The sequence below is a fragment of the Anarrhichthys ocellatus genome, unplaced genomic scaffold, assembly GCF_004355925.1.
Source record: "Anarrhichthys ocellatus isolate YVR2014 unplaced genomic scaffold, GSC_Weel_1.0 scaffold24, whole genome shotgun sequence".
NCBI classification, from domain to species: Eukaryota; Metazoa; Chordata; class Actinopteri; order Perciformes; family Anarhichadidae; genus Anarrhichthys; species Anarrhichthys ocellatus.
In genome coordinates this window covers 7,925,434-7,936,503 of record NW_022280054.1, presented here as the reverse complement: position 1 = coordinate 7,936,503, position 11,070 = coordinate 7,925,434, and the positions used below count along the sequence as shown (strand labels likewise).

At 42.7% G+C, this 11,070-nt stretch overlaps 3 protein-coding genes across 4 annotated transcripts; 1 reads left to right on the top strand and 2 right to left on the bottom strand.

The window, feature by feature from the left end:
* Positions 1–188: 188 nt before the first annotated feature.
* On the bottom strand, positions 189–3,875 carry cfap45 (cilia and flagella associated protein 45). Of its 2 annotated transcripts, none has more exons than XM_031861040.1 (12): positions 3,681–3,875; positions 3,441–3,551; positions 3,042–3,106; positions 2,595–2,739; positions 2,327–2,497; positions 2,036–2,214; positions 1,683–1,812; positions 1,402–1,548; positions 1,123–1,236; positions 770–963; positions 442–666; positions 189–355 (listed from the first exon to the last, which is right to left on the bottom strand). In XM_031861040.1, exons 1-12 carry the CDS (start codon positions 3,684–3,686, stop codon positions 289–291), a joined length of 1,554 nt encoding a protein of 517 aa, XP_031716900.1. In that variant the 5' UTR covers positions 3,687–3,875; the 3' UTR covers positions 189–288. The 2 variants fall into 2 exon arrangements, with proteins under 2 accessions (XP_031716900.1, XP_031716901.1); XM_031861041.1 differs by having other exon boundaries at positions 770–840.
* Positions 3,876–4,302: 427 nt separating this feature from the next.
* Positions 4,303–9,346, top strand: slc37a4a (solute carrier family 37 member 4a). Its single transcript, XM_031861386.1, has 9 exons — positions 4,303–4,590; positions 5,010–5,653; positions 6,024–6,256; positions 6,672–6,915; positions 7,244–7,402; positions 7,517–7,602; positions 8,228–8,341; positions 8,445–8,583; positions 8,760–9,346. Exons 2-9 carry the CDS (start codon positions 5,506–5,508, stop codon positions 8,924–8,926), a joined length of 1,290 nt encoding a protein of 429 aa, XP_031717246.1. The 5' UTR covers positions 4,303–4,590; positions 5,010–5,505; the 3' UTR covers positions 8,927–9,346.
* On the bottom strand, positions 8,287–10,960 carry trappc4 (trafficking protein particle complex subunit 4). The gene is made up of 5 exons (XM_031861387.1): positions 10,776–10,960; positions 10,497–10,671; positions 10,196–10,299; positions 9,884–10,010; positions 8,287–9,756 (listed from the first exon to the last, which is right to left on the bottom strand). Exons 1-5 carry the CDS (start codon positions 10,948–10,950, stop codon positions 9,678–9,680), a joined length of 660 nt encoding a protein of 219 aa, XP_031717247.1. The 5' UTR covers positions 10,951–10,960; the 3' UTR covers positions 8,287–9,677.
* Between the last annotated feature and the right edge of the window lie 110 nt (positions 10,961–11,070).

Below are 11,070 nucleotides of genomic sequence, written 5' to 3'. Positions count from 1 at the left end.
TATATATATGTATGTGTGTGTATGTATGTGTATGTATGTGTGTGTGTATATATGTATGTATATATATGTGTGTGTATATATGTGTGTGTATATATGTATGTATATATATGTGTGTGTAGATATGTATGTGTGTGTGTGTGTATATATATATGTGTGTATATATATATATGTGTGTATATATATATGTGTATATATATGTATGTGTATATATATATATTATGCGCTTAAGTCACATTAGTACTTGAAACATGGATGGCTTTGGACCGTGTGAATCCAGCGGTGAGTGAATCAGAGTGCACAGGCGCGGGCCTTCCTTTCCACTTCGCTGCAGTATTTCTCAGAGAGCCCTGTAGCCCTGTGCATTGACAAACGCATGTCAGGTTTATTCAGTTTAAAGACGGTCATTTCGAAGAAAGACCCATTAACCCCACCCGTACATACTTTAGCTCCTTCAGCTTCTTCTCCTTGATGTCATTGAGGCGCACACGCCTCTGCCGGGCCACCTCCACGAACTGATTGGCCTCCTTAAAGATCTCTTTGCGCTGAGCCACGGCTGAGAGTTCTTGTTCCTTCACCTGATTTCGGATGGCGTCTGCGTGACGGCGTGCTTTTTGCTGGTGCTTCTCCTCTTCCGCCTTCTGTTTGATGATTGCTTCCTGTTGCGCCCTGTGGGGAGAAAGGTGGAAGGTGAACCACATCCTACTGCAGGTTGTAAGCGGCATTCGACTTTTACTCTGGATCTTAAGGTAATTAAAATCGAGTTTCTTACTTCAGCACCCTCTCATACTCTGCCTTCTCCCGGCCAACCTCGATGGACAGGAGGTGGTGTTTGGAGTGAATCTGCTCCGTGCGAGCCGCCCTCAGCATCGCTTTCTCCTGCTCTTTCTTTGCCCTGAGCTCCTTCTCTTTCCTCCTCCATTCCTTCTCTGTGCTTAGTTGGTTCCTTCTAGCACGGAGCTCATCCTTCCAAATGCACAGACACAACATGTTGACATACCAAATGCCTTTGAGTGCAATGATTCTATATGGAAGGTAAGTGCCTTTAATAATCTGTCTATAGGGTTATGTTCAGCAGGTACCACCTTTGTGGCAGTGGTCAGCTGCTTGTTTTATATTGCTGACCTGCTCGGACTTGTAGTCTTTTGCCTTTTCTTGCCGGGCCCTCAGCCTGGCAATCTCCACCTCCTTCTCCTTCTTCATACGTCTCTGCTCTGCCTCATATTCTGCCTCTCGCATCTGTAGAGGTCATACAAAGAACCATATTTTAAAAGGCAGAATAAATCAAAGATGAACTTAAAGGGTATAAACTGTCCATGTATTACTGTTTGTCTCTTTGTATTTTCTGCTGGTCGCTGGAGATCAGCGATAATCTCCATCTATGGCGATAATTTGCCTTCTAACCATTTTGTTTCGCATGTATTCCATATTCCTCGTGTCAGCCAGCTTCTCCTCCTCTCTCCTCAGCTCCTTGGCCCGCATGGTCTCCGTGTTGATGCGCATGATCTCTTCCTGCAGACACTGCTGCTCCTCCCTCTTCTTCTCCATGGCCTGGAAGAAGACAACCAGTCAGACAAGAAATGGACTCCAGTGCAAGTGTACTGTCCAGAGCAAGTATTTGACTGTGAATACATGCTCTGTAGAGAGCTCTTTTCAGGTGCTTGTGTTTGGTGTTGTCTCTGCACCTTGAGGTCTTCCAGGTTCATTTTCTCCTGTTTCTCTTGTGTCTGCTCTTTCTCCTGCTCTCTCATCTCGTCTTGCATTTGCTTGTCAATTAGATGTTGCTGGATCTGGTCGCAAATGTTCTGCATTCCCCTGGGATACAACACAGGCACAACAAACGCATGATAACTACACTAAAGCCCTTTGCCTTTACTGCTGATTACAAAAGGGAATCTTATTAAAAGGATGTAGGTGGTTTGCGTTGGTCAGGGGAATTAAAAGCAAACATTTTTTTGCATCACCACAGTGTGGTAAAAGGGTCAATTTTTTTTATCATTATCAATCCATGAAGGCTTTTGTCTGAGTTTCTCCTCACCCGATCCTCTGCTGTCTGTGCAGCTCATCAATCTGCTCCATGGTCTCCAAGGCCTTGCGGCGCTCCACTTCCATCATGGCATCCAGGCGCTTCTCGTCCTCTGACAGCTCTGCCTGGATCTGTTTCTTCTCATCGATCTGGGCGTCACGCATGGCTTGACACTGAGCGGCCAGGATCAGCTGAGGGTGACACACACACACACACACAAGTATTGATGACATTACTAGGAATAATCAGCCGCCATTGACAATGATTGGCGGGTCCACTTTCACGTCTACAGCTGCTGCCTACCATGTTGAGCTTTCTGATCTCCTCCTCTTCCTCCATCCTTGAAGCGTTGGCCTGCTCCAACAGGCGCTGCGCTCGGTCCCGGGCCTCGAGCTCCAGCTCGGTCGGTGCCTGATTCTCCTGATGTGAGAGGCCTGCCTCATTGATTAGACGCTTCGTTTCCTCTGCAGCTCTCTGGATGAAATAATAAAAATAAAAAAATTGTAAAGGGCTTATTGTCCATCTGCAAGGTAAAGAACAATATTGATTGGAGGTTTTTCATTTTCCCTACAATTTCCTCCTCTTTCTTCCTCTGATAAGCCTCCCTCTGGGTGTCCCTCTCCTCCTTGGGGAGAATTTGGGATGTTGAGGTGATCCGCTGAAACTCAGCTGATGGCAGAATGATAGAACCCCCTGAAGGATCCTTTGATGGGATCCTGGAACAACGACAGGTGGGGGTTTGTTATATGTGAGCACCTTTACAATATCGTGACATTCATTTGTTATCTCTATGATATACAACAGCTCTGAATTATAGGGATTGATTACAAAGTATATCTTACTTGCTCAGCATAGTGCCCACCTTTTGAAATGTTCTTGATATTATTTTGAATTTAAATTTAAGTACTTAAATCTTCATCTATTGAGAAGTGAATTATGCTTTTCGTACAAGTACTGCTTTCATACCGCCACAGGCAAACAGAGAGAGTTTGCAGTTAATCAGTGTGTGTTAGCCTACCTGAGATTGCGAATGAGGTCTCTGGTGATTATTTGAATAGTCTCTCGCTCTTCGTTCTTCCTGAACTGATAATGACAAATATAGTCAGGGATTAGGTTTACATGATTTCTTCCATATTTTCTAATATCTGGTACCACTGACTTCTAAAGCCTTCTACATTTCAGAAGTGGCAGACAAAAACTTGAATGGCCTGCAGAAATGTGCAGTGACCTTGCCTGTGAGGGGAAATAAATCAATTTCGGACCCTGCTTGCAACACATTACACTCAGTAACGGGTGTTAAAAATGAGCATTAGTTACATAAACTGATGTTGTGATCCTGAGGTCACAGCAACATTAGGATAAACCCTTAACGTTAGCAGCAAGTTCATGGGCTACAACATGCACCGCGCTCACGCACCGGTTTTGGGCTCCCAAACAGGGTTTGATCCACCTGAGAGGTGGGAGCCAGCGTGCGGTAGCGGCGTGTGAGAGAGCTGCTCCTTGACTTCGTGGAGCTGGATGCGCGTCTCTACCAAGATATAAACATTGTTACCACATTGTGTTAATGCATAACTGTTCCCTGTTGATGCAACAACAATCTCCTAAATTAAGACGCCTTTGGAAGTGACGTTGCTTCTTATTTTAACCTTAAACTCACCTGCATGGTCCCCGGTTGTTTGTGTCCTGGTTCAACGGAGAATAAACAATAAGGGGGAAAGTTGGCTAAATGCTAACGTTACTAATTTGTTGTTAACAAATAGACTGACTGACGCCACGTGTTTTGTTATGAAGCGAGCTTATTCATAAACATGACGACTTCGCGACACCAGTTGGAAAATGTGGAGATGTTTGTTGTTTGTTGTCATGGAAATAAATGCGAGGGCGCCGGGTGCACACTTCCTGCGTGAAATTAAATATTTGTAAAAATGCAAAAATAAAATCAATTAATAGGAATAGCCAAACTCAGAATTATTTATTTAAATGCGCAGTATAAATAATTACACGGTTATGACAGCTGTCATAGTAAAGATGTCAAAGTAAACCAGAATTAATGTTCACAGTTGAATTATTGCATTACATTATATAATAATCAGTATTGCACAGTTGAAGATATAAATTATGGGGTTAAAAAAATATGTTATGTAACTATATAACGCTTTACAGTCAAATTAACACTGGACTAGACGAGGGTAGATTTGATCCTAAAAGCAATGCCACTTTTAAGTTGTGAACGTCTGTGTGACAATATTAAATGTCTATCTTAGTCTCAGCAGTCTACGAATGAATATTAAAAATTAAAAATTAAAAAAGCCTACGGGCATGGAACCATTTGTGCGGAGCGTGTTCCGTAACGGACAGAGAACGGCGTTGCACGTAGTCATGATGGAAGTTTGGCCAAGTCAGCATCGTTGTAGACCCTCTTTTGGTGGGTTTTATAACTCGCCTGGTGTTTAAAGGGGCTTTTAAATGAGCCTTTAAAGGGCTCTGATGAATGACGTCTTTTTCTAGGCCACCTCACCAACACCGGAAGTTAGCATCGCACCGGTTCCCTCCAACACAAATCAATGGTATTTTCCTATTGCGTTTTCGATTATTGCAGAAAATAAACTCTGTGGCAACTACAATATTATGACACTTAAACGTTTTGTTCAGCATGATAATCTCCGTAGATTAATATCACTGTCAACGTTAATTGATAGTCAACGTGTAGTAAAGAGAAGGTGGACATACAGAGATAGAGAGTTGTTTAATTACACTAAAGACTGGTTTGGTCAAATGCGCATGCGTCACATTTTACACACGACCTACCTGCATTAAAGTATGGACGATTATGTAGTTTTACTTTTGGCTAGACAAGCATTTTTATTCATGTTTACAGTTATATTTCATGTTTTATTCACATTGTCTTGTCTGCAACCCTCATTGACTTTGTATCTCTCTGATGCAACTTTCTAAACATTTTGAACCCACTGTTTGTGTCGGATAGGTCTTTTGCTGCTGAGGATCATCCCCTCACCCACAGAGGAGCCTCCCCCTGGTCTGCTGTGACTATTGGACTTTACAGTAAATCATTACCCAAATCAATATGAGGATTCCTTCCATAACATCCTCAGATGGAGAAACAACAACACATACACATGCATTGTTCAAGTAGAAGGACCCTTTTTTTTGTAAATAGGAGCCTCAAGAAAACAACAGATCACAAACTGATTGATTTCCTTCTCCAAACCCTCTGGCTGGCCTGCAGCGGATGGTAACAACCCAGATTAAATCAGCTCCGGGTCAGAAAAGTTGACCATTAACCTCTCTCACTGATTGCGAGCACATCTCCACTTTGTAAGCAGCTGAGTCCATACGGTGGATCCTGTAGCAAAGTTCACTGTCAAGAAGTCTGTCAAACGACAGGAGCTTGCTCCTTTTTTGCTGGATTGGTCCTCTATTCTTCCAGTTTTTCCCATTTTTATAGGACTAAATCTGCAGCCATGGCTACAGCGAGTTATGGATACTACCAAGGCACTATATTTACGGCCATGTTTGTGGGCTACATGCTGTACTGCTTTAACAGAAAGACTTTCTCCTTTGTGATGCCTTCACTCATGCAAGAAATTGAGCTGGATAAGGATGACCTGGGTATGACACTCTTGATTTATCATCGACTTTATGCCTGATTGTTGTGTTTGGCACGTTGTCTACATACAAAGGAATATAAGTCACAATTAACACTGTTATAGTGAGGTAGTATTTTTCATGGAACTCTTTTTAAAACATTGGAATTGTAAAAATCTAAAGATGTATGAATTATTCACCCCCAAAATGTCAACATCCTAAGCAGCCCTGACTTATACGTTGACTTATCCTCACACACTATATTTCTTGGTAGACTGTCAGCTGTGTGCTTTACAGAGAACTGTATAAAGATTTGGGACCAGATCATCTTGCTTTTTACATTTTTTTATCTGTAATGTGTAAACGTCTCTCCTACTGCCCTTCCTTTGTTTAGGCATGATCACCAGCAGTCAGTCTTTGGCCTACGCTATCAGTAAGTTCATCAGTGGCGTGCTTTCGGACCAGATCAGCGCCCGCTGGCTCTTCTCCATTGGCCTGTGCATGGTGGGAGGCATCAACGTGGTCTTCTCCTGGTCCTCCACTGTCGCTGTCTTCTCTGCCCTGTGGTTCCTCAACGGCCTGGGCCAGGGCCTCGGCTGGCCTCCCTGTGGCAGGGTGCTGCGCAAGGTACTTTAGCATCAAGCCAGTACATCAGTGCAGCTAAATATAGACATCCAATTCAATACGTTTCTTTTTCTTCTCTTTTGTTTTTAAAAAAACAAATAGGCACCATGATACACCTAGTTGACTGAACTGGGTTCAGTTATAGGTAGAAACACCTTCAAAATCAAAATGTATGCACAGTACAGTATGAGTGAAAAAGCTCCTCCTTCCCTTGTTTGACCTCACGGATTCGTCGCCATCATGCAATTTGGCAACTGTCAAATGACCGTCACACGTGTTATTTATTACCTGCTGTCAATTCAGAAGATTGCACCGATTCAATTATTTCATCCCTCCTGTATATCAAAGGCAAGATAATGTCACTTCCTGTCAACTCTGTCATGACTCCATGTAATTATTTCCTCTCTTCTTCTGTCAGTGGTTTGAGCCTTCTCAGTTTGGGACATGGTGGGCAATTCTCTCCTGCAGCATGAATCTGGCTGGCAGCTTGGGCCCCATTATTGCCACAGTGCTGACCCAGAGTTACAGCTGGAGGTCGATACTGTTCGTATCTGGAATGATTTGTGTGGCGGCCTCCTTTTTCTGTCTGCTGCTCATCAAGAATGAGCCGAAGGACGTGGGGCTGCCCAACATAGAGGCAGCAGCCAAGAAGAGCAAAGGAGGTGATTCTTAATAACTTTTTGTTGTTTTTTTTGCCATTACCTCTCTGAATACGGCACAGTCTATTTATTTTAACATAGGCAGTACCCATACTTAATATGCAGCGGTGCATTGTCTAGATGTGTACGTGTCTGTTTTCTCACAGCATGTGCCTCTTATGTTTGACTAAAGGTCGGTGACTCTGTGGACTCTGTACCCAGTGTGCCCCTCTCATGCCATTTGTACACAGTCAATGTGAGAAAGAGGCAATGTTTCATGCATTAGTCTGATCAGAAGCAGAGATCCTTCTGTGAATAATAATACTCCGTCTTCTGCCTGCTTCCTGTTCAGGATCCTCCAGTGATGAAAGCACCATGTCCGAGTTCCTGCTGTCGCCCTACCTGTGGCTGCTGTCCGTGTCCTACCTGGTGGTGTTCGGGGTGAAGACAGCCTGCACCGACTGGGGCCAGCTATTTCTCATTCAGGATAAGGGCCAGTCTACACTTATGGGTACGGAAGAGAGCGTAGCGTAGAGGCCTCCAGTTTATGTTTGGAAACATGCTGAGGATTCATTTTGGTCAGGTTATGTTATTTCTTGTGAATCACTGTATTTCTTCTTCATAGGTAGCTCATACATGAGTGCGCTGGAGGTTGGAGGCCTGTTCGGCAGTCTCGCAGCAGGTTACTTTTCTGACAAGGCGGTGGCCAAAGTGAGTTTGAATATGGTACACGTGAATCATTTTTAAATACTTGTCATATGAAAAAAATATTGATTATAACCATTTCCCACAATATGGCTGTTTGTTTTTATTTTGGAAGTTATGTGGGTATAAATGCACTTACTGGCCTAAAGGGTACATTCAGATATGTGCACCACTACTGACTTTACCCTTTGGCCAATGTAGTCCCTGCAAGGAGAGACAATGGTGAAAGTGTTTTTTGTTTTAACCAGAACTTCCATGGAGGTAGTGTACATGTCAGGGAAGTTCATGATAACTAACTAACATGTTGATTATTCCTGGACTGCCTTGGTCTTCCCTCATATTTTTACAAATCTTATCTGTTTAATTTTTGTAAGATGTCAGTTAAGCATCCGCTCTTCGTCCTACACAATAAACAATAATGTCATATACTGTGTGTGTTACCGATAAGCACGGAGGACTGTGTCTGTGACTCACACTTATTTGCACAGTCCAAGTCTCAGATGTATCACAGCCCCATAAATGACAATACATTGTCTCTGATTTTTGGTCTCCATTTTATAATTGAATGAAAATGGAATTTAGCAACAACATAAACCAGTGTAACTATTATTTATTTCCTTATTTTCTACAGCAAGGCACGAGAAACTATGGCAATCCTCGCCATTTCATCCTGATCTGCATGATGGTTGGAATGTCGGTGTCCATGTTCCTGTTCAGAGTCACAGTTACTCCCGACAGCTCAAAGGTATCTGTTCGAACGCAGACATCCCATTCGACAAAAGTTAATAATGAAGAGATTATTAAAAGCCTGTAAACATCACGACTGTGCCTCTCATTTGTACGTCCAGGTGTGGATACTCTGCTTGGGTGCTGCTTTCGGTTTCTCGTCTTATGGACCAATAGCGTTATTCGGAGTTATAGCCAATGAGAGCGCCCCCTCCAACTACTGTGGGACATCACATGCCATTGTTGCCCTCATGGCTAACGGTAAGTTGAGTGGTGCACATATGGAGCCCGACGTACAGCTGTTACTAACCGCCGTAACACTAATGATACTTTACAAATAGTTCCTCAGTGATACTGTTTACTTGGTTTAGTTTATATACTGTAAGACATACTTTGTATATTCTCTAATCCTTGGGAGTAAACTTGTCTCCCCTCAGTTGGTGGCTTCCTGTCTGGACTTCCATTCAGCACTATTGCCAAGCACCACGGCTGGGAAATGGCCTTCTGGGTAGCAGAGATCACCTGTGGCGTCGCCACGGTTGGATTCTTCCTACTGCGCAACATCCGCACCAAGATGGGTCACGTGTCCAAGAAGGCCGACTAAAACATTTTTACACCCAGAAGAAAACTGGATACTTTAAGCCATCAATGTATTTTAATATTTTTGTAACTTGATTTTTTTTTTTACCATAGTACTTTGTCTTACAGGACGTAAGCTAAGCCCTGAGACGTTGAGTGCCTTTTCTTGAAAAAAGAAAAGTGCTTTTCTACAGTATTAATACTCATGAGATCAATAACAAAATGTAAATGACTACACATTGTTTGCCATATAATGGGAATGTGGCAAAAACACATCCAGAGAACGGTTTCCTCTCTTTAAGACACTTTTGTATTTCAATTAAAAGAGCACAAAACTTTAAACTGGTATTTTATACAGTATCTGTTTTTAAATAAAACTACTTTGTAATATTGAATCATGAATGGAATTACAAGAATTAAACATCTTTTTTTGTAGAAAACTAAACGTGTGTTCTTCAATGGCTTGAATAAATGACACTTTGTTGTTAGGTTTCATAGTTTATGCTCAATGCTCAGCTCACTACAGTTAAATCACTCAAGTCCATATAAATGCAGCCAAAAACAAACATGTGAAACAGTATGTAATTAATCTTCAAGTATTTACAAAACAAAATGTATTTACAATTTGTTGACCGACAGTCCCGATACCAACTTGGAAAAAGAAACAAAGAAAATCCATTTGTTTCCCCCCCCCCCGCTTTTAACCACCTTCATATGAAGTCAGTGAGTCTGTTGTGGTTAGATATCATATCACATTCTATCTAGTCTTCTCTGGTTCACGATCCGGCTCCAAAGTTGCCAGCTTTCTCTGCGATCTCCAGTGAACCTTTCAGATTCTGGTCAAAGAGTTCACACCTGAAAATCAGAGGATGCACGCAATTGGATGTGCGAGTGTGGACACTTGATATGTAATCTAAAACGTAACAAAAACCAACGACTAATTTTAGGACACAGAATGGGAAGCAACATCATCCGTATTTACCTGATTGGCATTTCCAGAGAATAAAACGGGTTCTTGAGTGCAAAATCTGAATAGATCTCATAGATCTTCCTCAACAGCGCATCAATACCGGATTGTCGAGGATCCGCCAGCACGATGAACTTTATACCTGAAAGAACAGCGAAGAAACAAGCAATGAGGAGGACATCAGTTTAAAACAACGAGAGGATACCAAGTGGGTCGATTTTTTAAATGGGACTTAATATCACCGTCTGCTTTTTCCCTGATAGTTGCTCATGACAATGAACATGATTGCACGGGTCCTTGTTTCACCTACAGTAACACGCTACTGACCTGTGAGAGTCTGGAAGCAGTGGAGTTTGAAAACATCCGTTTCTAGCATCTCAATCCCTGAACTGCCAACATCAGGAGACAGCTGTGAACCTATAGCAAACAACCTGGGGGGGAGAAACACAAAGATAAGGGGGTCTTAATCCACTTATATGGGCTGCAGTTACATCCTCCTGTTACTGTAGACACAGAGGAATGATCCTAATCTTTTGTATTTGATTGGTGCTCAGCATTGGCTGAATTGGTATCAATATAGAAACACATCAGGTAGAAACACATCAGACGCAGAGTCCTCTGGACTTACGAGTGGAACATGGATGCCAGCATCAGCTTCTCGTTGGAGCTCAGGCGTGCCCGACCAAAGCGAATAGACACCGGGTAGTTTGCGGGATCATTTAAATATTCAAGGGTGTCCTTCCCCTCTGCTGTGTTCTTGCCCACCACATCGACTCCGTTGATGGACAGCACTGCGTGGCCCACTGGAGAATGACATGTATTAGTACATGTACTTGATTTGTTTAGGTCTTGAGTAAACTACCTGCTGGCTAGTAGAACGAGCTAACGTTACACTCCAACACGTTACCTCTGATTCCGTCCCGCTGTCCAAACGACACGACGACCTTTTCATCGTGGTGCTTCAGCACTAAATCTAACGGGTAGCTGAATGTCTTCTCGGCCTCCGCTCTCGGGACGTAGTTATCATATTGGTAAATTAAACCTCCAGCCTTGTTCACCACATAAACACTGTAGATCACCATCTTTGCAACGTCCGTCCTGCCCAGCTGACACGTGTCACGTGACCGGAAGCGTGACAGGACAGCAAAAAAATAAAAATAATGTTGTTTTTTTAAATTACTTTTATCTTTGTATCAAACTCA

Coding starts and splice junctions, on each gene's coding strand:
- cfap45 (XM_031861040.1), bottom strand. Junction 3,107..3,440: donor TGTTTGGGAGCCCAAAACCG/GTGCGTGAGCGC, acceptor TGTCATTATCAG/TTCAGGAAGAACGAAGAGCG. Junction 2,740..3,041: donor GACCTCATTCGCAATCTCAG/GTAGGCTAACAC, acceptor TCGTTGTTCCAG/GATCCCATCAAAGGATCCTT.
- slc37a4a (XM_031861386.1), top strand. CDS start 5,506: ATGGCTACAGCGAGTTATGGATACTACCAAGGCACTATATTTACGGCC. Junction 7,403..7,516: donor GGGCCAGTCTACACTTATGG/GTACGGAAGAGA, acceptor TCTTCTTCATAG/GTAGCTCATACATGAGTGCG. Junction 8,342..8,444: donor TTACTCCCGACAGCTCAAAG/GTATCTGTTCGA, acceptor TTGTACGTCCAG/GTGTGGATACTCTGCTTGGG.
- trappc4 (XM_031861387.1), bottom strand. CDS start 10,950: ATGGTGATCTACAGTGTTTATGTGGTGAACAAGGCTGGAGGTTTAATT. Junction 10,672..10,775: donor ACAGCGGGACGGAATCAGAG/GTAACGTGTTGG, acceptor GTCATTCTCCAG/TGGGCCACGCAGTGCTGTCC. Junction 10,300..10,496: donor CTGGCATCCATGTTCCACTC/GTAAGTCCAGAG, acceptor TCTCCCCCCCAG/GTTGTTTGCTATAGGTTCAC.